This window comes from Neofelis nebulosa, chromosome 10 (genome assembly GCF_028018385.1).
Source record: "Neofelis nebulosa isolate mNeoNeb1 chromosome 10, mNeoNeb1.pri, whole genome shotgun sequence".
NCBI classification, from domain to species: Eukaryota; Metazoa; Chordata; class Mammalia; order Carnivora; family Felidae; genus Neofelis; species Neofelis nebulosa.
The window spans coordinates 103,529,679-103,554,899 of record NC_080791.1 but is presented as its reverse complement, the minus strand read 5'-3'; the positions used below and the strand labels follow the sequence as shown (position 1 = coordinate 103,554,899).

At 39.1% G+C, this 25,221-nt stretch overlaps 1 protein-coding gene across 2 annotated transcripts; it reads left to right on the top strand.

Annotated features, from left to right (window-relative positions):
- Positions 1-1,033: 1,033 nt before the first annotated feature.
- On the top strand, positions 1,034-22,656 carry GLYAT (glycine-N-acyltransferase). 2 transcript variants are annotated; one of them, XM_058689091.1, is made up of 7 exons: positions 1,155-1,266; positions 7,727-7,897; positions 9,520-9,615; positions 13,193-13,300; positions 19,250-19,376; positions 20,743-20,914; positions 21,332-22,656. In XM_058689091.1, the coding sequence occupies exons 2-7, from the start codon at positions 7,826-7,828 to the stop codon at positions 21,732-21,734; spliced, it is 978 nt and encodes a 325-aa protein (XP_058545074.1). In that variant the 5' UTR covers positions 1,155-1,266; positions 7,727-7,825; the 3' UTR covers positions 21,735-22,656. The 2 variants fall into 2 exon arrangements, with proteins under 2 accessions (XP_058545073.1, XP_058545074.1); XM_058689090.1 differs by lacking the exon at positions 7,727-7,897 and having other exon boundaries at positions 1,034-1,266.
- The last annotated feature ends 2,565 nt before the right edge of the window (positions 22,657-25,221 follow it).

The following is a 25,221-nucleotide window of genomic DNA, read 5'->3' as shown; positions in this document are numbered from 1 at the left end:
GGGACTGGGGCACAGGGGACACTACTCTTTTGTAATAGCCTTTGTGAGACTCTACAGGGACCCAGGGGTCCACTCTGCTGACTGTCCAGAGACAAAGCAGCTTCAGTGGCTTTTGGCTTTGGAGAAAGAATAAGGAATGATTATAATGACTTCAACACCAGGGGATAAAATTGAGAATTAGTATTCTAGGAATCAAGGCTCCTAGAAAGGACAGGGAGAAATATGTGCTCTGCTGGCCCATGGACTGAAGAAGCACACAAGCTTTTTTCTACTTTTTCTCTAGACACTAGCCACCCGTCTCTGCTCCTCTGATGGGAATGACCCTTCTTTCTTTCATAATGAAATCAACTACTTATGGTGAAGAAGGACGAGGGTGATGAAGGCAAGGACCAGACAGTGTCAAACTTCCCTCCTTGGTAGTTTCACACAGAGGAGCTGTGACTCAAAATCTTTTCTATGAATCCTCCTTCTTTTCCTGAGAATGATAGAGCAAATGCTAATGTGGAGCAGTGGATGCTTCAGAGTGAGAAGGCTCTGGGTTTAAATTCCATCTAATTCAGGCACACTGAGCCTCCGTGTCCTCCTCCATAATAGTGAGACTAAGAAGTGTGTACGCTGAATCATTGGGATGTTTAACTGCAGCCTCACAATAGGCAGGGAAGAGGGCACAGCTTATCGTAAAAAAAAAAAAAAGGAGGATCCGAAAGGCTTTAGTCACTCCACGCAAATATTTTCTGTTCTGCATACGTGTAAGGAAATAGACCAGATTCTGCAAATCAGACCTTATCCCTATCTTTGCTATTGCCTTGCTCTGATTGCATTTTGTTAAGAATGGGAAGGGGAGGTAGACAGTATGGTTTATGCAACATGACCCCCCTTCTGACACCTGGCCTGTTGGGTTCACACAGCTTTGGATTCCAGAGTCATAGCCAGGCTGGTGGGAGCAAAGAGCAACCTGGTGTTTTGCAAAGAGAAGCTCAGGTGACACACTCCCAGCCCCTGAATTTGCATAAAGAGCTCCCACAACATGAGTCCCAAAGAGGAAGATTGGATTTTACAAGAGCTGACACCTAGAATTGTTTGCTTATGTGCAAGGTCCACATTTTGAGCCTCAGCTCAGCAATCTCTGGAGGAGACAGACCTAAACTCAGTCTGAGAGATCTTGCCAAACTGACACCATCAGAGGGAAATTTCATCGCCTGGAAGTCTGATCTTCATTTGTTCCTGGGGACACCTGCAAAGATTGGTGTGGAGACAGCTTTCCAGGTGGGGCTCATACCAAAAAAAAAAAAAAAAAAAAGATAGTCATTGCTTTGTGACATCATCTCCACTTACATGAGACAAATCAAAATGCCCATACTGTGTTACATCAGAATATGATGGCAAACATACTTAAGGGAAAGAAATAACTTTAACTTAAGAAACCTATATCTAGCACTTACTCTGTGAAGGCTAACTTGCTAGGTACTATGAAAAATTCTTACAGGTCTCTGATTTGAACTAATAAATGAATGAGGAGAGATCTGGATGCTTTCTGGAAGTGGCGGGGGTGGGGGTGAATGGAGTCTTTAATGTGTGGAGACACTGCACATATTACCATATATAATCCTTCTGGTTGTATTACCAGGTAGGCAGTTTTGTTCCCTGCCTGTGATTCCTAAGAAGGTTGCCGTACTTAAAGTTAGAAAAGAAATAAGTAGATGAATACAAGTGAACCTTGTCTGATCAAGTTTGACCTTGTTGTGCTTTGCAGATAGTGTGTTTTTTCAAACTGTAGATTTGTGGTGACCCTGCATCAAGCAAGTCTATTGGCACCATTTTCCAATAGCATTTGCTTCCTTTGTGTCTCTAGGTCACAGTTTGGTAATTCTCACCAATATTTCAAACTTTTCCATTATTATTATATTTGTTGCATTGCTCTGTGATCAGTGATCTTTGATGTTACATTTCTAATTGTTTGGGAGGTGCCACCAACTGTGTGCCTATAAGATGACAAACTTCATCAATAAATGCTGTGTGTGTTCTGTGTGTGTGGCCCTTAAATTGTCTCTCTCCTCCTCCTTGGGCCTCCCTATTTCCTGAGACAACAATATTGAAATTAGGACAAGAAATCACCCAACAATGGCCTCTAAGCGTCAAAGAGAAAGGAAGAGTCACATGTCTCTCACTGTGAATCAAAAGCTAGAAAAGACTAAGCTTAGTGAAGAAGGCTTACCGAAAGCCAAGACAGGCCATAAGTGAAGCCTCTTCCACCAAAGATTTAGCCAAGTCGTAAATGCAAAGGAAAAGTTCTTGAAGGAAATAAAAAATGCTACTCAGTGAACACATGAATAATAGGAAAGCAAAACACCCTTATTGCTGATATGAAGAAAGTTTTAGTTATCTGGGTAGACAATCAAATCAGCCAAAACATTTCCTTATGTCAAAGCCTAATGCAGAGCAAGGCCCTGAGTCTCTTCAATTCTATGAAGGCTGAGAGAGTTAAAGCTGCAGAAGAAAAGTCTAAAGCTAGCAGAGGTTGGTTCATGAGGTTTAAGGAAAGATGTCTTCACAACATCAAAGTGTAATGGGAAGGAGCAAGTGCTGATACAGAAGCTGCAGCAAGTTATCCACAAGATCTAGCCAAGATATTAATGAAGGCAGCTACCCTAAACATCAGATTTTCAATGTAGATGAAATAGCCTTCTGTTGGCATAAGATGCCCTCCTGGGACTTTCCTAGCTACAGAGAAGAAGTCAATGCCTGGCTTCAAAGTTTCAAAGGATGGGTCGTCTGTCTTGTTAGGGGCTAATACAACTGGCGACTTTAATTTTTTTTTTTAACGTTTATTTATTTTTGAGACAGAGACAGAGCATGAACGCGGGAGGGTCAGAGAGAGGGAGACACAGAATCGGGAACAGAGCCCAACGCGGGGCTAAAACTCACAGACCACAAGATAGATCATTACCTGAGCCAAAGTCGGATGCTTAACTGACTGAGCCACCCAGTGGCCCCACAACTTGTGACTTTAAATTAAAACCCATGCTCATTTACATTCTGAAAATCCTAGGGCCCTTAAGAATTATGGTAAACTTATTCTGCCTGTGCTCTAGAAATGGCACAAAACAGCCTGGATTACGGCACATCTGTGCACAGTTTGCTGAATATTTTAAGTCACTGTTCAGACCTACTGCTCAGAAAGGAAGATTCTTTTCAAAATATGACTTCTCGGGGCGCCTGGGTGGCGCAGTCGGTTAAGCGTCCGACTTCAGCCAGGTCACGATCTCGCGGTCTGTGAGTTCGAGCCCCGCGTCAGGCTCTGGGCTGATGGCTCAGAGCCTGGAGCCTGTTTCCAATTCTGTGTGTCTCCCTCTCTCTCTGCCCCTTCCCCGTTCATGCTCTGTCTCTCTCTGTCCCAAAAATAAATAAAAAACATTGAAAAAAAATTTAAAAAAAAAAAAAAAAAAAAAAAACAAAATATGACTTCTCACGGACAATGCACCCACTCCCCCAAGAGCTCTGATGGACATGTGCAATGAGATTAAAGTTATTTTCATGCCTGCTAACACAACATCCATTCTGAAGCCCATAAGTCAGGGACTAATTTTGACTTTCAAGTCTCATTCTTGTTATTTAAGATATAAATTTCATAAGGCTATAGCTTCCACATAAGACTACAGTGATTCCTCTGATGGATCCTGGCAAAGTAAATTGAAAACTTTCTGGAAAAAATTCACAATTCTGGACGCCACTAAGAATATTCGTGATTCAGGGGAAGCGGTCAAAATATCAATGTTAATAGGAATTCAGAAGAAGTTGCTTCCAATCCTCATGGGTGACTTTGAGAGGTTCAAGACTTCAGTGGAGGAAGTAGCTGCAGATGTAGTGGAAAGAGCAAGAGAACTAGAATCAGAACTGGAGCCTGAAGATGGGACTGAACTGCTGCAGTCTCATAATAAAACTTCAATGGACAAGGAACTGCTTCTATGGATGAACAAAGACAGTGGTTTCTTGAGCTGGAATCTACTATTGATGAAGATGTTGTGAAGATTGTTGAAATGACAACAAAGAGTCTACACTATTACATAAACTTAATTGCTGAAACAGAGGCAGGGTTTGAGGGATTGACTCCAATTTTGAAAGAAGTTCAGGGACATGTGAGTGGCTCAGTGGGTTAAGCGTCCGATTCTTGATTTCAGCTCAGGTCATGATCTCATGGTTCAGGAGATTGAGCCCCACATCAAGCTCCTCGCTGACAGTGCAGAGCCTGCTCAGGATTCTCTCTCTCTCCCTCTCTCTCTCTGTCCCTCATCTGCTCACATGCATGCATGCACACTCTCTTTCTCAGTCTCTCTCCCTCAAAATAAATAAATAAACTTAAAAAAATAAATAAAGAAGCTCTACTGTGGGTAAATGCCATCAAACAGCATCACATGCTACAGAGAAATCATTCACAAAACAAGAGGTCAATCGATGTGGTAAAGCTCACGGTTGTCTTCTTTTAAGAAATTGCCACAGTCACTCAACCTTCAGCAACCGCCACTCTGATCAGTCAGCAGCCATCAATGTCAAGGCAAAAAAAAGACTATGACTCGCTGAAAGCTGAGATAATGGTTAGCATTTTTAAATTAAGGTTATGTACATAGGTTTTTTTTTTGCAGCATAATGCTATTTCACATTTATCACATAATGCCATTTCATCATTTTGTTTTCTTCAAATGATTGACAGGGACTTGGAAGGAGACAGAGGACACACACATAGAAAAATCAGGAACATTCGACGATCTACACATTACCCAACATGTTAAAGCAACCAAAACATAGCGAAATCTTTGTAACCTAGATATGTTTTTCCATAGAAACAAACTAATATTGGTTCCACTTTTGCAAATCCAAATCTTTCATGGCCACCCTGAAAAACTAGTAGTCCTGAGGAGCTAAGCTGAAAAGGAGAAGTCTCTGAGTCCTAGGAAGTCAAAGTGAACAGAGAACAATCCAGTAGGAACAAATGCCTCAGAGCTAAATATTTAAATAAGTGTCAATAACTTTTTTTTTTAATTTAAATTTTAGTTAACATACAGTGCAATAGTGGTTTCAGGGGTAGAATTCAATGATTCATCACTTACATACAACACCCCAGTGTTCATCATGACAAGTGCCCTCCTTAATACCCCTCACTCATCTAACCCATCCCACCAACCTCCCTCCATCAACCCTCAGTTTGTTCTCTATTGTTAAGAGTCTCTTGTGGTTTCTTTCCCTCTCTTCTTCCCCTCCCTTCCCATATGTTCATCTGCTTTGTTTCTTAAATTCTACATATGAGTGAAATCATATGGTATTGTCTTTCTCTGATTGACCTATTTTGCTTAGCATAATACACTGTAGCTCCATCTACATCATTACAAATAACAAGATTTCATTCTTCTTGAGGGCTGTGTAATATTCCAGTGTGTGTGTTTCTGTGTATCTGTGTGTGTGTGTGTGCGTGTGTGTGTGTGTGTACCACATCTTTATTCGTTCAGCAGTCAATACACATATGCGCCCTCTCCATAGTTTGGCTATTGTTGATAATGCTGCTATAAACATTATCAATAACTTCTAGTCAAAGGCCATGTAGAACACACCTGTAACCCAGCAAAGTTGGGATTTATTGTCTGTTGCAACAAAAGGGAGAGCACACCATAAGGAAGGAAATGTGGTACACCTCAGTAACAGTGTCAGGAGGGACTTGACACACGATTTGGGGAAGGATTCAAGGAAGCATGGATTTGCTCTGCCTTGAATATTGTCAGAAAACACTGCAATTGTATGGAAGACTTTTGTCCATGAAGCAGGAAGAAAGATTAGGGGTAAAGAAGTGGCAGCCACTCGTTACCTGGGGAGAGTATTTGGCTGTTTTTGCAGATAAGACTGCCTTCTTGTTTTGTCCATGCTCAAACATGATTGTGGAATGATCTCGTTTTTGTCCCCTTCCATCAAGGCCATTGAATGACCTTGCCAGGTTCTGGTGTTCTGTGAAAATGTTATGTTTTGGGTGCTTTTTTTTCTTTCTCTAATTCATAAAACACCCTAAATGGAATGGGGATCTATTTTTAGATAAATGACATGGGGAGCAGAAAGTAGCAGAGGGACAAGTAAGTATAGACAAGAGTGACTTTCTTCTAACATCTACATTTAGAAATTTACAACTACTGAGTCTATCAAGAAGTAATCTTGACTGTTTAAAAATAATCAGCACCATTTATTGAAAAGAATATCCTATCTCCCATTTGTCTGGATATTTTTGTAGCAAATCAATTGACCACAAATGTCTATCAATTTCTCTATTCTGTTTCATTGGTTTGTCTATCTTTATTCCAAGACCACTCCATGATGATTACTGTAGCTTTTTAGTAAGCCTTGATATCATGTAAATTTTAGAATCTGTGATTTCTACAAATAAAACTTGGAATGTTTTATGGCTAATTTGAAACTGTAGATCAATTTGGGGGATAAATGGTGACATACTAGCAATAATAAGTCTTCTGATCCTTCTTGTTTTTTGCTCCATGCATCATTGTTGATAATTTCAATTGCTGCATCTTCAACCTCATTGATCTTTTCTTTTGGAATGTCTAATGTAGTGCTAATCACATCCACTGTATTTTTTATTTTAAATACTGTATATATTCATTTCTATAAGTTCAATATGCATCTTTTGTAGCTTCCATTTCTCTTATCATGATCATGTGTCCCTCTATCTTCTTAAACATGAAAAGCAGCATTATTATAGCTTTTTAACGTCCTTGCCTGCTAGTTGCAATATATCTGCATATACTCATTTTTATTTATTCAGGTAAAGAGAAACCTTATTTGCAAATGTTGCAAGAAGGTGAGAGAAGGACTATTGCATCATGGAGAAGCACTGTTGCAACAGAAAAAACATTTTGATTGTAGGTCTGACAGTGTCTCCTCTGGGCCTGTCTTTACTGATTTGTGTTTGTCTTCTGCTTCTGAATCATATTTTACTGCTTCTTTCCATCGTATCAGTTTTTATTGGAGGTGAGACAATGTGAATTATATACTGTTAGTTGATAAATTTTGTTGTACTTACATTTTTAAGTACGTTTTGTTCTGGTGCACAATTAACTTATTGGAATCAGATGGATCATTTCAAGACTTTCTTTTAATTAGTGCAGGGTGAATTTAGAACAGACAAGTCTGAATTTAACCCCCTTGTTGAGCTTCTTACTCAATGCCCTTACGCTACAAGGTCTTTTCACTTCAGTGTGTCAGAACATAAACTATTCCCAGACTTGTGTCAGCTATAAGAATTTTTCCACCTGATCCTTTCCAGTGGTTCTCTCCCTAGGCCAAAGCCCAAGGTAGTTTCCCCTTATACAGTTCAGTGATGAGCCAAAGACTCTAGGAGATTGCTCTTTCCCAAAGATCTCCAGAACTCTCTCTCATTCTCCCTCTCTCTCCCTCATTTTCCCTCTCTCATGCATTCTCTCTCCTTCTCGTTCTCCCTCTCTGCTTTGTCTCTTTCTCAAGTTCCACACTGGCCTCTACTTCTATACGCTCAAGTCACTGAGACCCCAGTGATCTGGTCAGGCTCCATTTCCCTGAGCTGCAGTCTTCCAACAATAAGCTATGCAATCATTAAACTCACCTTTTCTTTTTTCCTTTTCTTGGGGATAGAGGCTCTGCTCTGTGCAATGCTGTTTCATTTACTGTTTAGTTTTGTCTTTTTTTTTTTTTTTTTCAGGTGAGGAGGTAAATCCAGATCCTGTTATGCTCTCTTGGCCAGAAGCAGAAGCCTCCTCCGTGCTGTTGTAAAATCAGCTACCCAGTTCCGACCTGGAGCATGGAATCTCACACACAGCCAGTTTTAATGCAACATTCTCTCTCAACACTTCTTTGGTTCCTTCACTTAGAAGTGATGTTGTATTCCTCAAGGGATCCTGGTTCCAAAATAGAACGCTGTGACACAGCCCTTTCTGCTTTTTCATGTAGTTGGGGTTTTATAGAATGTTTTGGTAAATCCCAATTTCACGCAGTGAATCAAATATGTAAAAATGCTATTTTTATTCTACCTCGTAATCCGTACAATATGCAAGACAGATGTAAGAGTGAGATACAGTAAGGCTAAAAAAAAAAATAGGGTGAAAATACCAGCTTGGAATATAGCTTGGAAATTTTTTAAAAGGTTAATTGTTTATATTTTAGACCATGTCCAAATGCCCACATTAAAAAGATTGCGGCAAAATGTACTGCAATAAACAGCACTTTAACTCAGGTGGCAAGGAAGAGGAGGAAGAAAAGGAGGGGATGAAAAAGGACAGGAAGGAAGAGGAGAGGGAGGAGGAGTAATAAAATAACATGTTCAGTGCTTTTATACAAGAGATACTCTTTTTCTTTTTAGTGGGCTCCATGCCCAACATGGAGCTTGAACTCATGATCCCAAGATCAAGAGTCACATGCTGTACTGACAGCCAGCCAGGAGCCCCTGACAGATACTATTCCAAGCACTTATTGACTCCTTTAATGTAATAACTCAGTTAACCCTAAAAAAAGTCTGTAAGTTAGATGGTGCTGTTATCCCATCCACCTTCCAAGTGTGAAAATCAATAAAAGGAATCCTCTGGAATGGAGGCAGGAAGCCAGCAGCGGGGAGCTCTTGCCATACAACTCCTGCCTGCATTCACCGCAGACCCAACAGGAATAGAGCGCCTTCCAAATTCCATTTTATTTATAATTATTTTTTTAATATAATTTATTGTCAAGTTAGCTAACATACAGTGTACACAGTGTGCTCTTGGTTTGGGGGGGGGTAGATTCCTATGATTCATTGCTTCCAAATTCCATTTTACTTTAGCTACTACTTTCCTACTGAGCAGACAGGTTTCCTCCTCCCTTCAGCAACAGCCCAGCCAATGAGAGACAGTCACAACTCAGCCAAGAAAAAGCCCCGATACTGGGAACTCCACCTTTCTACCAATGGACTTTTTGTTTATAACAGTCCTCTTCCTCTCCTTTTTATAAAAGAATGTTCCTCTCTTTTGTTCTCCAGACTTGCTTATAATTTTCTATAGCTTCGTTATCTGGTATTGCAATTCCCTGCTATTTCCAAATAAGCCATTTTTGATGGCAAGATAGTTTTATTTTTGAGGTTAACAGAGGCAAGCAAAATAACTTCCACAATGTTATACGGCATATTACTGGTGGTGTCACGAGAATCACTAATGGCAACTAAATTTCAAAAGATGTTATATGTACTTAAAAATGCGCTTGCTAACCTAAAATGAAACAGATGGCTGGAATGCATTAAAGTGTAAGAAAGTGAATTTAAAAATGTATAAATCCTCCCACCCCCCATGCTTTCTACCAGTCTTGTCCTTCCTTGGAGTTGGTGAGAGCTAATGAAGACTTTACTGAAGGCGACACAGATGAAGAGACACTGAAGGGGGACCTCGCCATTAGAAGAGAACTTACTACTCATATTTCTGAATCTCTTCCAGCTTCTTCTCATTCCTAGCTGTTTCCTGTTTCTCTCTTTAGGCTAAGGTACCTTCCATGATGTTCCCACTGCAAGGTGCCCAAATGCTGCAGTCACTGGAGAGGTCCTTGAGGAAGAGCCTTCCTGAATCCTTAAAGGTGACAATGGAAAATTCTGGGTGGAGAGTAAGGAATAGAAACCTCATGAGTCAAGAAAAAAAGAGACTAACATTGAGCCTCTGTTCTGTGTCCAGCATTAGTCCATGTTTTCTCTAGCTTAGTTTGCATTACCTCTCTAGAAGATATTTGCTACTATGTCTGTGTTACTGATGAGAAGATGGAGCTCAGTTAGGGTGATTTAGCCAATATCACACAAATAGTGAGTTGCAATGCCATGGCATGAACACAGGACTTTACCAGCTTTTGCTCTGTCATTCATAAAGTGTTCCCTTGCTCCTTTCCAAAAAACATTCCATAATAACATTGGTGTTTTGTCCAGGGTTTTCCTCAAAAGTTGGCTGAGACTACATATTAGTGTTAAAATTGTTCTTCTTAAAAGAACACTTGCTAGGTGAGAGGTTAACTATCAGGAGTCTTCCTTAAAATTAATAAGGAGTTCAATTCCAATTTTGACTTAAATTTCCCAATTTCCCTGAGCTGACTGCATATCAGGCTATTTTATGGTGTCTCCTTTAACCTAGTGTCTCCTTTAACCTAGTACAACTAGGTGTCTCCTTTAACCTAGTACAACTGATTAGAAATCTCAGAATTAAACAAGATGTACACATAAATACTTACATCCAGAACTGTGCAAGAGCAACTCTAGTGATAGGCTACGGTACTTGCTTGTGTTTTTTTTAGCAACCAAAGGCATAGGGTCCATGTGTGTGTGTGTGAGTGTGAGTGTGTGTTAGAGAACAGTTACTTTTCCCTAAAAAAAACTCTGTAGACATAGAAATTAGATTTTTACTATTTTATAAGACACTCCTATAAGATGCATACAATTTAGATAAGATAAATGCATTTGCCTCCTTTACTCCCTTATAGCTCTGCTACTCCCTTCTTTCAGTATAAGAAGAAAAATATTAGCATTATTTTATTTGTAGATCACAAGGCTTAATTTTCTTTACTTTATTTTATTTATTTTTTAAGGCTTAATTTTCAATTATTAGAAACAGACTAATGAAATAACTGTTCTTTAGTTCCTACTAAAAAAAATGACTTCTACCACAGCTAACCCTTAAATATGCGAGTTCACTTATATTCACTTGGATTTTTTTCAACAAATATAGCACAGTACTGTAAATGGGTTTTCTCTTCTTTGTAATCTGATTAATAACATCTTATGTCTAGCTTACTTTATTGTAAGAATACAGTATATAACATACTGTACGTCTTAATCAGCTGTTTAAATCATTGGTAAGGCTTCTGGTCAATTGTAGGTGATTCGTAGTTAAGTTTGGGGGTAATCAAAAATTCTAGACAGATTTTCCACTGCAAGTGGGGGATCAGTGCCCCCCAACCCCCATGTTGTTCAAGGGTCAACTGTGATCTAAAACTAATGTCAACCGGGGCGCCTGGGTGGTGCAGTCGGTTAAGCGTCCGACTTCAGCCAGGTCACGATCTCGCGGTCCGTGAGTTCGAGCCCCGCGTCGGGCTCTGGGCTGATGGCTCGGAGCCCGGAGCCTGTTTCCGATTCTGTGTCTCCCTCTCTCTCTGCCCCTCCCCCGTTCATGCTCTGTCTCTGTCTGTCCCAAAAATAAATAAAAAACATTAAAAAAAAAATTTTTAAACTAATGTCAACCACGTTAGTAGATTCCTACTACCATTAATCTCTACCACCCACTATTTAACTCCTTTCACTTCATAATCCTTAAGATCCATGCAACCTTACAGAGAGACAATCAATTCTGCGGGGTTGGGAGGGAGGTTACATTAGTTAGAAACTCTATAAACAGTTGCCTAAGATATTTTTATGGCGAACAGTTATTTTTAACAATTCTTCAGGCCAAAGTTTTCTTTTCCCATGAATTTAGTGTAGAATTTTGTCACTTAAATTTCTCTTTACTGCTTATGTTAAGCTGAGCCCAAATATTTTGAGAAAATGGTGTATTCCAAGTGTCCTTTCTTGGAAGATCTCCATTGTAAGATAAGGTGGCCCTAATAGCACCTTCAATTTTTGGTTGCATATTAAAGACATACATTGCCCCCTAATTAAAATCCAGAATATGTGTAGTACTTGTAATGGATGTATAACCTAAAATTCAATACTTATTTGAGTCTCAGTTGAGAAAAAACCCAGCCATTCCTCTTAGTGCTAGATATTAAATACATTTTAGTGCGTGTATCAACTCCAGTTGAGTCAACTTAGAGTAGCTGCCTGGTATGTTCTGAACTGAGCAGGAAAAAAGAAATTTTTTTAATTAATTAGGCCATGGGAATAACAAAGAGTAACAGTTCTACATATTTTCAGATCCTATAATGGATAATAGTATAGTGTAAATCAGTTTTACAGGGCCCAAACGCAAATATGTAAAAAGATAATGTCTGTATTTTCCCAAATTATGCTGAATTCTATATCAAGCCTCCACTCATGGCTGAAAACAAAATAAATTCAGATAAATTCAGTCAACTGAGCTTTTTTCCCCCTTCTCTTTGTCTAACATCAATAGTTTATGTGGGGTGGAGAGCAGCAGGGGGAAAGATACAGGCATAGCTCTTAGTCATCAGGTATCCAAGGTGGAAATACTAAAGCATATACCATCTTTTTGACCTCAGGTCATTGGCATGCTTCCATGCTGGTATCTGGAGAGGCTTCATGTTCACAGTTGCCCCTGCTAGTATCTGCTGCTGCATTCCAATCCCCCAAACCACAAAAACACAATGTCCACAAGACTTGTTCTCATTCATTCTCTCCCCATCTTCCTGTCTCTCAACAGCCTGCACAACACAAATGGGGGTAGGGGGATCCAAGACTGGACTTGGACCCCAGGCCATGGGACCACACAGCACATTCTGTTGAGCACTATGCTGTAGCCTGTTTGTTGGTGGAAGTTCATTTAATCCTTCCAGAGAATAACGTGGTCATTTATGTTAAGAAGTTTTAAACATGTGCATAACATTTGAGCCAGCAACTACTCTTCTGAATATTCTAAGAAAATATCAGGAGCCCAAGCAAATTTTCTGTCAAGCATGCTCTATGAAGAATTATTTGTCAAAGTTAAAAGCTGGAAACAGCTGAAATGACCATCAATAAGCAAATAAATGAACTGTGATATATCCATACGATGGAATCCTATGCAGCCATCATAAAACAATTGAAAATGTTTGTGTTTATGAACATAAAAATATGCTCACGATGCATTCGGGGGGAGGGAACATGTATCAGATCATTTAATTTTTGTAAAATTGTGTTTATGTGTATGAGTAGAAGAAAATCTTGAAGGAGAGAATTTTAAATCCTAAAATGAAGAATGGTATTCTTAAAATCAAATTTTATCTGGCCAAACATTTTACTATATGCATGTATGATTCATATTGGGTGGGGAGAAAAAGCTCTTCTCGTTTGAGGTTAAAAAAAAATGTAGTACATGGAGACTGTTTGACCTAGATGCCCTACTTGACCCTTTTCCAACATAAAATTTCATGATAGAAATGATCCTTGTCCTGACCAAACAAGGCACTTTACCAGTCCTTCCTAACAAGCTGACCCTCTCCCTTTCTTGGGATGCTGCAGGTTTATGGGACTGTCTTCCACATGAACCAGGGAAACCCATTCAAGCTGAAGGCTCTAGTGGACAAGTGGCCTGATTTTAACACAGTGGTTATCCGCCCTCAGGAGCAGGTAAGGTGCCAGACGTGGAATGAATATGCCTCTGTGTTCATTTTTGCTGTGTACCTGCCATGTGCCTGACAATATGGCAGCCCAGGGATACAGAAATGAATTGTGTGACGGAAAGTAAGTCCCTCTCTTCAAGGAGCTCAGAGCCTTGGAAGAAAAGATCAATAAGCAAATAAATTCCAATATAGAGTGAAGTGTGTGGGAAGAGAAGATATACAACACAGAAATAGCAAAAGCTGATTCAACAACGGAGGCTGGAGATGAAGGTTAAGGTCCGAGACACTTCCCGATGGGAGGTTTCATCTGCACTGGATCTTGTACATATTTTGTAGATACTGTTGGGCTGACAAAAAAAAGAGGACATTCCAACAGAGAAAACACAAGGGGCAAAGATAGGAAGGTGTGAGAGAGTACAGTGAGTTAGGACAATTATAAAAAGCAAACTTATAATACTATAATCGCCATATGCATTTTGAGGAAACATTTAAAAACTAGCAAAACTAAATAGTAAACACATTTCAAAGACAAAAATTCACAAGCTTATTTTTAAACATTCAGTAAAATTATAAATTTATAAAAATACAAATATTATACCTTTCATAGAAATAAAAAGTGATTTGAAAACCACTAAGTTAAACAAATATATAAAGAAATCTGTATTAGTAGTAACAACTGAACTGAAATAAAATTACTTGATCTTTTATCTTAAATGTGATCTTAAGTAATAAAATGTATTAGTGGATATCCTTGCTGACTTATCAGTGTATTTTTGGGCAACATTTTCCAACCATTTTTTAAAAAGCTTTTGAATTCTGCACTGAGTTGTGGTAATATTTTCTTGTGCCTCCTACTTCCCAATAATCTCATCTGTTTAGTAAGTTGAGAGGGTCTTCTTAAATAAGTACTCTCTTTATTTTTCTGGAACTACCGTTTGTTTAACTATAGCATTGTTTTAAGGAAGCATTTCTAATTGGTTTTCATCTTCTTTGGCTTCATTAAGTATAGATGGAGATTTTAATCCAGAAATATCTATAACTAAATTTAATACTGTGATGTTCATGGTTGGCATGTTCTGCAACTATTTGAACTGTTTATTACATGCATTCTTGCAACAGAAGTTTTGCTTTTCCTTGTCAATTGTTTTTCTCTTCTTCCCACTAAGAATAATAGAAGTATAGAAGAATGCTTCCTAATAATTGTGTCTTTGTTTGATTTGAAATTTTAATGCGATATGTGGGTAGAGAGCAGTATTGCTATGCAATTTTCCATCATAAATTGAATACTTGAATCTCTCCTCTGACCTCATGATTTAAATGATTCAGGAATAATTGTAATGCACCAATGAAAATACCAACATTTTAGCACTTAAAAAATATCACAGTATATCTCACATTTTGGTCCTAAATAAATTTTGAATGGATTTTTGTGTATGGTATAAGAAAGTGGTCCAGTTTCATTCTTTTCCATGTAGCTGTCCAGTTTTCCCAACACCACTTATTAAAGAGACCATCCTTTTCCCATTGGATACACTTTCCTGCTTTGTCATAGAACAATGGACTGCATAAGCATAAGTTTACTTCTTTTCTTTCTCAAGACTGCTTTTGCTTTTCAGGGTCTTTGTGGTTCTATACAAATTTTAGTTTTATTTGTTACAGTTCTGTGAAAAATGCTATTGGTATTTTGATTTGGATTGCACTGAGTCTATACACTGCTTTGGGTAGTATGGACATTCTGACAATATTAATTCCTCCGCCCCATGAATGTGGAATATCTTTTCCTTTGTGTCATCTTCAATTTCTTTCATCAATATTTCATAATTTTCACAGTACAGGTCTTTCACTTTCTAAGTTTATTCCTAGGTATTTTTATTCTTTCTGATGCAATTGTAAATGGAATTGTTTTCTTAATTTCTCTATTACCTAATTGTTAGTGTATAGAAACACAACCAATTTCTGTGAATTCTGTATCCTGGAACTTTAATGAATTCGTTTATTACTTTTAATTGTTTGTGGGTGAAGTCTTAGGGTTTTCTTTGTATAGGATTATATCACCTGTAAATAGTGACAGTTTAACTTCTTCTTTACCAATTTGGATGCCTTTTCTTTTTTTTCTTGCTGGATTGCTGTGGTTAAAACTTCCAGTATTTTGTTGAATAAAAGTGGCAAGAGTGTAAATCTTTGTCTTCTTCTTGACCTTACAGGAAAAGTTCTCAGTTTTTTACCATAAGGAGTTAATATCCAAAATACATAAAGAACTTATATAACTAAACACCAAAACCCAAAGAATCCAATTTAAAAATAGGCATAAATACATGAAAGACCCAATGCTAATACCATCCTCAATGGGGAAAAGCTGAAAGCTTTCCCCCTAAGGTCAGGAATAAGACAGGGATGTCCACTCTTGCCACTGTTATTCAACATAGTATTGGAAGTCTTAGCCTCAGCAATCAGACAACACAAAGAAATAAATGGCATCCAAATCGGCCAGGAGGAGGTCAAACTTTCACTCTTCGCAAATAACATAATATTCTATATGGAAAACCCAAAAGATTCTACCAATAAACTGCTATAACTGACCCATGAATTCATCAGCAAAGTGGCAGGATATAAAATCAATGCACAGAAACCGGTTGCATTCCTATACACTAACAATGAAGCAACAGAAAGAGAAATCAAGGAATCAATCCCATTTACAATTGCACCGAAAACTATAAAATACCTAGGAATAACTCTAACTAAAGAGGTGAAAAATCTATACACCAAAAACTATAGAAAGTTTATGAAAGAAATTGAAGAAGACACACAAAAAAATGGAAAAACATTCCATACTCCTGGATAGGAAGAACAAATATTGTTAAAATGTTGATACTACCCAAGCAATCTACATATTCAATTCTATACCTATCAAATAACACCAGTATTCTTCACAGAGCTAGAACAAACAATCCTAAAATTTGTATGGAACCACAAAAGCAATCTTGAAAAAGAAAACCAGAGCAGGAGGCATCACAATCTGGATTTCAAGCTGTAATACCAAGCTGTAATTTTCAAGATAGTATGGCAATGGCACAAAAACAGACACTCAGATCAATGGAACAGAATAAAGAACCCAGAAATGGACCCACAAATGAATGGCCAACTAATCTTTGACAAAGCAGGAAAGAATATCCAATGGAATAAGGACAGTCTCTTCAGCAAGTGGTGATGGGAAAACTGGACAGTGACATGCAGAAAAATGAACCTGGACCACTTTCTTACACCATACACAAAAATAAACTCAAAATGGATGAAAGACCAAAATGTAAGACAGGAAGCCATCAAAATCCTAGAGGAGAAAGCAGGCAAAAACCTATTTGACCTTGGCCACAGCAACTTCTTACTCAACACATCTCCAGAGGCAAGGGAAACAAAAGCAAAAATGAACTATTGAGACCACATAAAAATAAAAAGCCTGCACAGCGAAGGGAACTTCAGCAAAACTAAAAGGCAACCAATGGAATGGGAGGAGATATTTGCAAATGACATATCAGATAAAGGGTTAGTATCCAAAATCTATAAAGAACTTAATCAAACTCAACACCCAAAAAACAAATAATCCAGTGAAGAAATGGGCAAAAGACATGAATAGACACTTCTCCAAAGAAGACATCCAGATGGCCAACTGACACATAAAAAATGTTCCACATCAATCATCATCAGGGAAATACAAATCAAAACCACAATGAGATACCACCTCACACCTGTCAGAATGGCTAACATTAACAACTCAGGCAACAACAGATGTTGGTGAGGATACAGAGAAAGAGGACCTCTTTTGCATTATTGGTGGTAATGCAAGCTGATGCAGCCACTCTGGAAAACAGTATGGAGGTGCCTCAAAAAATTAAAATTCTAACTACCCTATGACCCAGCAATTGCACTACTAGATATTTACCCAAAGGATACAGGTGTGCTATATCAAAGGGGCACATGCACCCCAATGTTTATAGCAGCACCATCAACAATAGCCAAAGTATGGAAAGAGCCCAAATGTCCATCGATGGATGAATGGTTTAAGAAGATGTGGGGTATATATATATTCATATATATATACACACACATATATATGATGTGTATATATATTTATATTTATTTATGTTTATACACACACACAAACACACACACACACACACACACACACACACACACACACACTGGAGTATTACTCAGCAATCAAAAAGAATGAAATCTTGCCATTTGCAACTACACGGATGGAACTAGAGGGTATTATACTATGCGAAATTAGTCAGAGAAAGACAAATATCATATGACTTCACTCATATGAGGACTTTAAGACACAGAACAGATGAACATAAGGGAAGGGAAGCAAAAATAATATAAAAACAGCGAGGGAGACAAAAATATGAGACTCTTAAATATGGAGAACAAACAGGGTTACTGGAGGGGATGTGGGGGGTGATAGGCTAAATGGGTAAAGGGCATTAAGGAATCTACTCCTGAAATCATTGTTGCACTATAAACTAACTTGGATGTAAATTTAAAAAACAAATTAAATACAATTTAAAAAAGAAAAGAAAAAAATAGGACATGAATTAGATTTTTTCCCAAAAAAGGCATACACATAGCCCAGAAACATGAAGGATCCTCAACATTACTAATCACCAGAGAAATACAAATCAAAACCATAACGAGGTATCACCTTACAGCTGTCAGAATGGCTATAGTCAAAAAGACAAGAAACAAGTGTCGGCGAGGATGTGGAGAAAAAGGAACCCTCGTGCACTGTTGGTGGAAATGTAAATTGGCATAGTCACTGTGGAAAACAGTAAGGATGTTCTTCAAAAAAATTAAAAATAGAGGGGCATGTGGGTGCTTCAGTCAGATAAGGGTTTGACTCTTGATTTCAGTTGAGGTCAAGGTCCCAGGGTCGTGGGATCGAGTCCCACATGGGGCTCCATGCTCAGCATGGAGCCTGCTCAGGATTCTCTCTCCCTCTGCCCCTTTCCCCTGCTTGTGCTCTCTCTCTAAAATAAAAAAAAAAATAGAAAAAAAATTAAAACTAGAAATACCATACGACCCAATAGTTCTACTACCGGGTATTTACCCAAAGAAAACAAAAACACAAATTTGAAAAAATATATGCACCCCTATGTTTATAGCATTATTTACAATAGCCAAGGTGTGGAAGCAACCCAAATATCCACCGATAGAAAAATGGATAAAGAAGATGTAGTGTGTACACACACACACACACACACACACACACACACTGGAGTATTACTCAGCCATAAAAAGAATGAGATCTTGCCATCTATGACAACATGGATGGACCTAGAGGGTGTTATGCAAAGTAAAATAAGTCAGACAGAGAAAGACAAATACTGTATGATTTCCCTCATATGTGGAATCTAAGAAACAAGTGAACAAACAAAAATCAGAAACAGACCCATAAATACACAGAACAAACTGGTGGTTGCCAGAAGGAAGAGGGCAGAGGGATGGGCAAAATGGGTGAAGGGTAGTGGGAGATACAGGCTTCCTGTTATAGCATGAATAACTCATGCTATAAAAGGTAGAGCCTAGGGAATATAGTCAGTGGTGGTGTAATAGTGTTATAGGGTGACAGATGGTAGCTATACTTGTGAGCACAGCATAAAGTATAGACTTGTTGAATCCCTATATTGTACACCTGAAACTATTGTAACATTGTGTGTCAACAATATTTCAATGTTAAAAACTCACAGTATACCCTGCCCTCACTGGGTGTTGTATGGAAACCAATTTGACAGTAAATCTCATATATTAAAAAATAAAAAAAAAAAATAAATGTTTGGTAGAATTCCCCTGGGAAAAAAAAAAAAAACAACTCACAGTATAGTGGAATTTAGAAAAAAGTATTGCAATAGTGAAATATAAGTAATTTGTTTTATTTCCCTTTTCCCAATGATCATAGGAGATGACAGATGATCTTGATCACTACACCAATACTTACCAAATCTACTCCAAGGACCTCAAGAACTGTCAGAAATGTCTTGTCTCACCAGAAGTCATCAACTGGAAACAGCATTTGCAGATCCAAAGTAAGAGAAATGGGATGGGTGCGGACATACTTCTCTGTCCTGAACAATTTTCTCTATGACTCATATCTCCTGCCCCCAAGCTCCAGACCCTCAGCCTCCTGCCAATTTTTTAACTCCCTCATAAAGGGAGAAAAAAACACCTTCAAAGCTTGCAAAGAATGGGCTTCATATAGGGGAACATAATATAATTCCTGGATAGCCAACGATTTATGGCATATTTTGTAGACATATGCAGGATCCCTTAGGGTAACTGGGTACCAAAGGAGGGCTTCACCCAAGGCCTTCCATTCCTGGAATGAGAATGATGACTTGTGCCATAAAGCACCTCCCAGATCATAAAGGACAACTGTCATGGTGTGGATATGCCCCCCGCCCCAAGTCAGACTCCCTAGGATGGCATCTGCCTGTTACTTGCTATGTGATCCTAGCCACATGACTTACCCTCTTGGAGACCATGACTCATATACATAAATGAGGATAATAATAGTTCCTAGAACACAGGGGCATTGAAAAGATTAAATGAAATCTTGAATAGGGATTTCTTACTATAATACCTGGATGTGTAGTTGACTTTTGCTGCATAATTCTGTGAATCTACAGTTTGTATTAGGCTTTGCAAGGCAGTTCTGCTGGTGTCTCTTGGGCTTACTCATGCAATTGCCATCAGTTGATGGGTGGACTATGGCCTGATTGCTCTAACATGGCCTCAGTCACATGTCTGAATGGTGGTTCTGGCTGTCAGCATTGGCTGCCATGGTGATGGAATGATAGGAGCACCTGACCTCAGCAGGCTAGCCTAGGCTATTTGTATGGTATTGGTTTCAAAGTAATTGAGATCACAAGGAGAGGGCAAGCCCCGATGTGCAAGCACTTTTAAGCTTCTCTCTGCATCAAGTTCATTCTTCCCCATTGCCAAAGCAAATCATATGGCCAAGGTCAGATGCAGTGTAGGCGAGGACTACGCCAAGGAATGGATACAAGGAGATGTGGGCAAATATAGGCCATTACTGCAACAATCTCCTACACTGGGAACATAGTAAGTACACAATGGATGTTGGCTACCACTTTTTAAAAAAAACTCCTCTCCTTTAATTATCAAAACTACATGATTATGTAGCCCAGAAAAGCTGGTTCCAGTCTCTCTTTGCCACCAATGGCTTAATGAATTTCTGGGCATGTTTTCCCTTACATAAAACAGGGAAAATTGCACAAATCCTGACTACTTGACTCTGGTTACACAGCAGCAGCACTGAGCCCAGAACCTAGGTTCTCTGACTGTAAATCCCAGACACTTCCTACTCCAATGGGGAGCTTCTCCACAGCATGTACTTATTAAATCATTGTCTCTCCTCATAATCCCATCTAGGTTCACAGACCAGCCTGAATGAGGTGATACAAAATCTTGCAGCTACTAAATCCTTCCAAGTCAAGCAAACACATTGCATTCTCTATATGACGGCTGAGACGATGAAGAAACTAGTTCCTTCCCTGCTGGAGGGAAAGAACTTATCACCCAACAGTGGCAAACCCAAGGCCATGTGAGTTTGATACAAATCACTCTGCATCACTTACTGCTCTCAGTACTGAGACAGCTTCCCATTTTCCCACCCTGCCTCCACTCTGGCCCATCTGCAGTCAATATTCTTCAACACAGTCAGAGTAATCTTTTCTTAAGATGTAATTCATACCATATTCCTCCTTTGCTTAAAATACTCCACCATTTCTTTTCTCATCTGGAATACATCTGATTTCTGCCAGCTTCTTCGACCTATCCTGTTCTTCCTGCTCACTCATTCCAACAACAGTGGACTTTTCCATCCCTTTGTCATCACAAACTCACCTACACTCCAGGGCTTTGTGTTTCTTATTTCCTCTACCTACTCTGCCTCTCAAAACAGTAGAGGGAAGAACAAATAAAAACCTCCATACTCACAGACTTTGCTTTTCCTCCATAGCTGCCAAGAGATGTTTAAACCCTCCTCCCTGGATGTTACCCATGCTTCCTTGGTGAATAAATTCTGGCATTTTGGTGGCAATGAGAGGAGCCAGAGATTCATCGAGCGCTGTATCCAGAACTTCCCCACCTTCTGCCTGCTGGGGCCTGAGAGGACGCCTGTATCCTGGAACCTGATGGACCAGACAGGAGAGTTACGGATGGCGGGTACCCTGCCTGAGTACCGGGCCCACGGCCTTATCACCCAAGTCATCTATTCCCATAGTCACTATCTAAACAAACTTGGCTTCCCCATATATGCTCATGTTGACAAGAGCAACAAAACTATGCAGAAAGTTTGTAACAAACTTGATCATATCACCATACCCTGTGGCTGGAACCAGTGGCACTGTGTGCCCCTGTGAAGCAGCCCTGCACAGAAGACCATGTCAGATGGGCCTGGGAAGACAGAAAGAATAAGTTATAATTGTAATCATCAGTAAAGGAATGGCACTGTTTGGGCTCCAGGGAAGCAGTGTGATTTGTCAGCAAGACCACCCTAGTCCCTGCACTTGAACTGCAGATGGGATTCCTTTAGATTTATCACTATGAAGCAGCCCAGGTACTCCCTCAGTGGGCCCCACATAATTTAGCCTCCCACACTTCTGGGATCTCTGTGATGCTCCTTCATCAGCTACCTGGTGCCCCAAATGGCTTCTCCTAGAACTCCTAGTACACGGATTGGTAGAGCCCTGCCAAATCTTCCAGGGAGGGGTAATATTTTCTGAGCATTATAACTTATTCCTCTTTCTTTCTATGGCCTTTTCCTTAGTGGTCAGCAAGAATATTCTGCTCATTAGGTCTGTAGAGATTATCTTTTCCTCTGATTACTGCTTTAGAGGTACACTAAATATATACAAGTACATAGGAGAAATTAGGTTAAATGTGATACACATGATATAGCAGAGAGGGTTAATAAGACAAAGACTTAATGTTAGCCTGTCTGTCCCCTCCTCACACTCACACCAGGGAAAATGGTTCAATATTGTTTCTAAAATTTTTTTCATGTTTATTTGTTTTTGAGAGAGACAGACAGACAGAGCACAAGTGGGGAGGGGCAGAGAGAGAGACCTAGAATCCGAAGCAGGATCCAAGCTCTGAGATGTCAGCACCAAGCCCAATGCCAGGGCTCGAACCCACAAACTGTGAGATCATGACCTGAGCCAAAGTTGGACGCTTAACCGACTGAGCCACACAGGTGCCCTGGCTCAATATTGTTTCTAAAAGCAGACCTTCCTAAACCCACCTGAAACCCCAGACAATAAAAAGATTTTGTGTTTCACTGTATAGGTTGAAACAAAGTGATTCATAATGGAGAGCGCATGGGTGAGTTTATGGAGAGAGAGAAGTAGGAGTGCCAAGACCTAAGGAGTGGATATTAACTGAGACAGAAGGTGATGGGGACAGAAGGTGATGGGGAGGGCATGGTTACCCATTGCCCCCACTTGCCCTCGGCACGTTATTTCAGGATGCCTGGATTCTGTGAAGTTCTGATAATTGTCTCATGGGAGAGTCTAGTTGGGAGTGTGGAGGGATATTCTTCCTGGTGGTGACAGGTGAGCTGGGAGGGGTCCTTGCCCCAACAGTTCAAAAGAAATAGCAAAGAGAACACTGGGATGAAGGTAATCACCTGGATTAAGAACCTGTTTCCTTCTGGTCCACCTAAGCCTGACTTTAGGCTACAGATTGAGAATGAAGTCCCTCCAACCCTCAGAAACTGACTGAGGTTTAATTTCTTGGCGAGTTAGGGTTTCTCAACCTTGGCACAATGGACATTTTAGGCTGGACAATTCTTTGTTGTGGGGTGAGGGCTGTCTTATGCATTTTTAGAATACTTAGTAGCACCCCTGGCCTCCATCCACTAGATGCCAGTAGCACCTTCTGCCCCAGTTATGACAACTAAAAATGTCTGCAGATATTGATAAATGTGCCTTGAAGGCAAAGTCACCTGTGACTGAGAGCCAGTGGTCTAGAGGAAGGATTCTCAAATTTGAGCCTGCATCAGAATCACAGACTGTGATTTAACTGTCAGACCTGTTAAAACACAGACTGTGAGGCCTATCTCCTAAGTTTCTGATTCAGTAGATTTTGGGTAGAGCCCCAGAATTTAAATTTCTAACACCTTTCCAAGTGATCCTGATACTGGCATTGGTCCATGAATCGGGCTTTGAAAACCATTGGTTTAGAGAAATCATTGAACATATTTTATGTCCTAGAACAATAGATGAAAATTCATATTGCACACTACTTAGGTATATCATTTTACTTTTGTAATTATAATTTACATTGTGCTTTAATTGATTGATAATATTATTTCATTACAAATTCTTAAAGCTTCTATAAACATTGTCATTAAAGAGTGAATTAGGCAGACATCAAACTACACTTTCACTACTTCTTCATAAAACGTGGTCACTAGAAAATAGCATAGATTAATTTTTAATAAAGCGAAATAATATCTTCAGCTGTTGAGCATTGTGCCATGGAAAAACAAGATCTTTCAGTGCTATGAGTTGGAAATGTGACCTGAAGGATCTTTTGTATTCAGAGTAACATCTTTACTGTCCTCCATGGCCTCAATTCAAGGCCACATTCTCCATCTACACTGCTCAGCACCAGCTCAGCTTCCCAGTCCCTTGTCTTGAAGGTCCTTCACATCACTCCATGATCAGTTATATCTACAATCTGGCATTCCTTAAAGTTCCTTGAGAACTAATTGGGTTTAGTGTTTTCAGATGCAAAACTATAAACTTGGAGAACTTTTTGGATCTGAAGAGAACCACTGAGGGACGCTTGTATTCTTTTGTACTTAGGACATCACAAGTCCTAAGGATATCTTTTAAAAAATCTCTAAAATTTGGATATTTCATATGGCTTTGGAGATTTCAAATACAACTTATGAGTTTTTTAAAGTGCCTCCTTAACCAGGTGAACAAAATTTAATATCATCAACCGTGGAACCTATCATGGGTCTCTGGATGTGATTCACCAATGAAGAAATAATAATGTTAATATATTACCATCTAAAATGCATAACCTGAAAAAAATAAAATTTATAACCTGAATTTGGTCAATAGGAAAAAATTAAATACCTCAGAAAAGAATACAAGAGCCAAAATTAAAGGACATTCTATAATACAACTGACATGTACATGTAAAAATACTAAATATCATGAAAGAAGAAGGAAGGTGGAAGAAGTGTTCCAGAGAAAATGAATCTAAAAAACACAACATCTAAAAGCAATCTAAGGTTCAGGATTGGATACTGGATCAGAAAAAAAAAATCCATAAAGGATACTATTGCCATAATTGGCAAAATTTGTACATGGTCAGTGTATTAGTTACTATAATAGAGCAATATTAAATTTTCTGAATTTGATCATTGTACTATGGTTATATAAGAGACTATCCCTATACTTCCATGATACATGCTAAAATATTTGGAATAAATTGTCATAATGTCTGTAGCCTACATAAGAATTTAAAAGACTATATACAGAAAATATGGCAAACTCTAATTGGTGAATAGAGGTGAAGAGTATGTGTGTGTTTAATGTAATGCTCTTGCAATTTTTCTGATTTTTTTTTAACAAAATAAAAGTTCAAATAGAAAAGAAAATGCTGGGACATACAGAAAAGGAGTTAAGATGGTGGAGCAGTAGGGGGTCCTATGCTTGCCTTGTCCCTCAAACACAGCTATATAAATGCCAAATCACTCCAAACACCCAAGAAATTTATCTGAATGCTGAGAGAACAAACTGCAGAACCAGAGGGAGAAAAGAAGCCACACTGTGGAAGATAGAAGTTGTGGAGATATGACTGGGGAGAAAAGAGCTGTGGGTGCTGCAGAGG

Coding starts and splice junctions, on each gene's coding strand:
- GLYAT (XM_058689090.1), top strand. CDS start 1,087: ATGTGCAAGGTCCACATTTTGAGCCTCAGCTCAGCAATCTCTGGAGGA. Junction 1,267..9,519: donor GTGTGGAGACAGCTTTCCAG/GTGGGGCTCATA, acceptor TTCTCTCTTTAG/GCTAAGGTACCTTCCATGAT. Junction 13,301..19,249: donor TTATCCGCCCTCAGGAGCAG/GTAAGGTGCCAG, acceptor CAATGATCATAG/GAGATGACAGATGATCTTGA.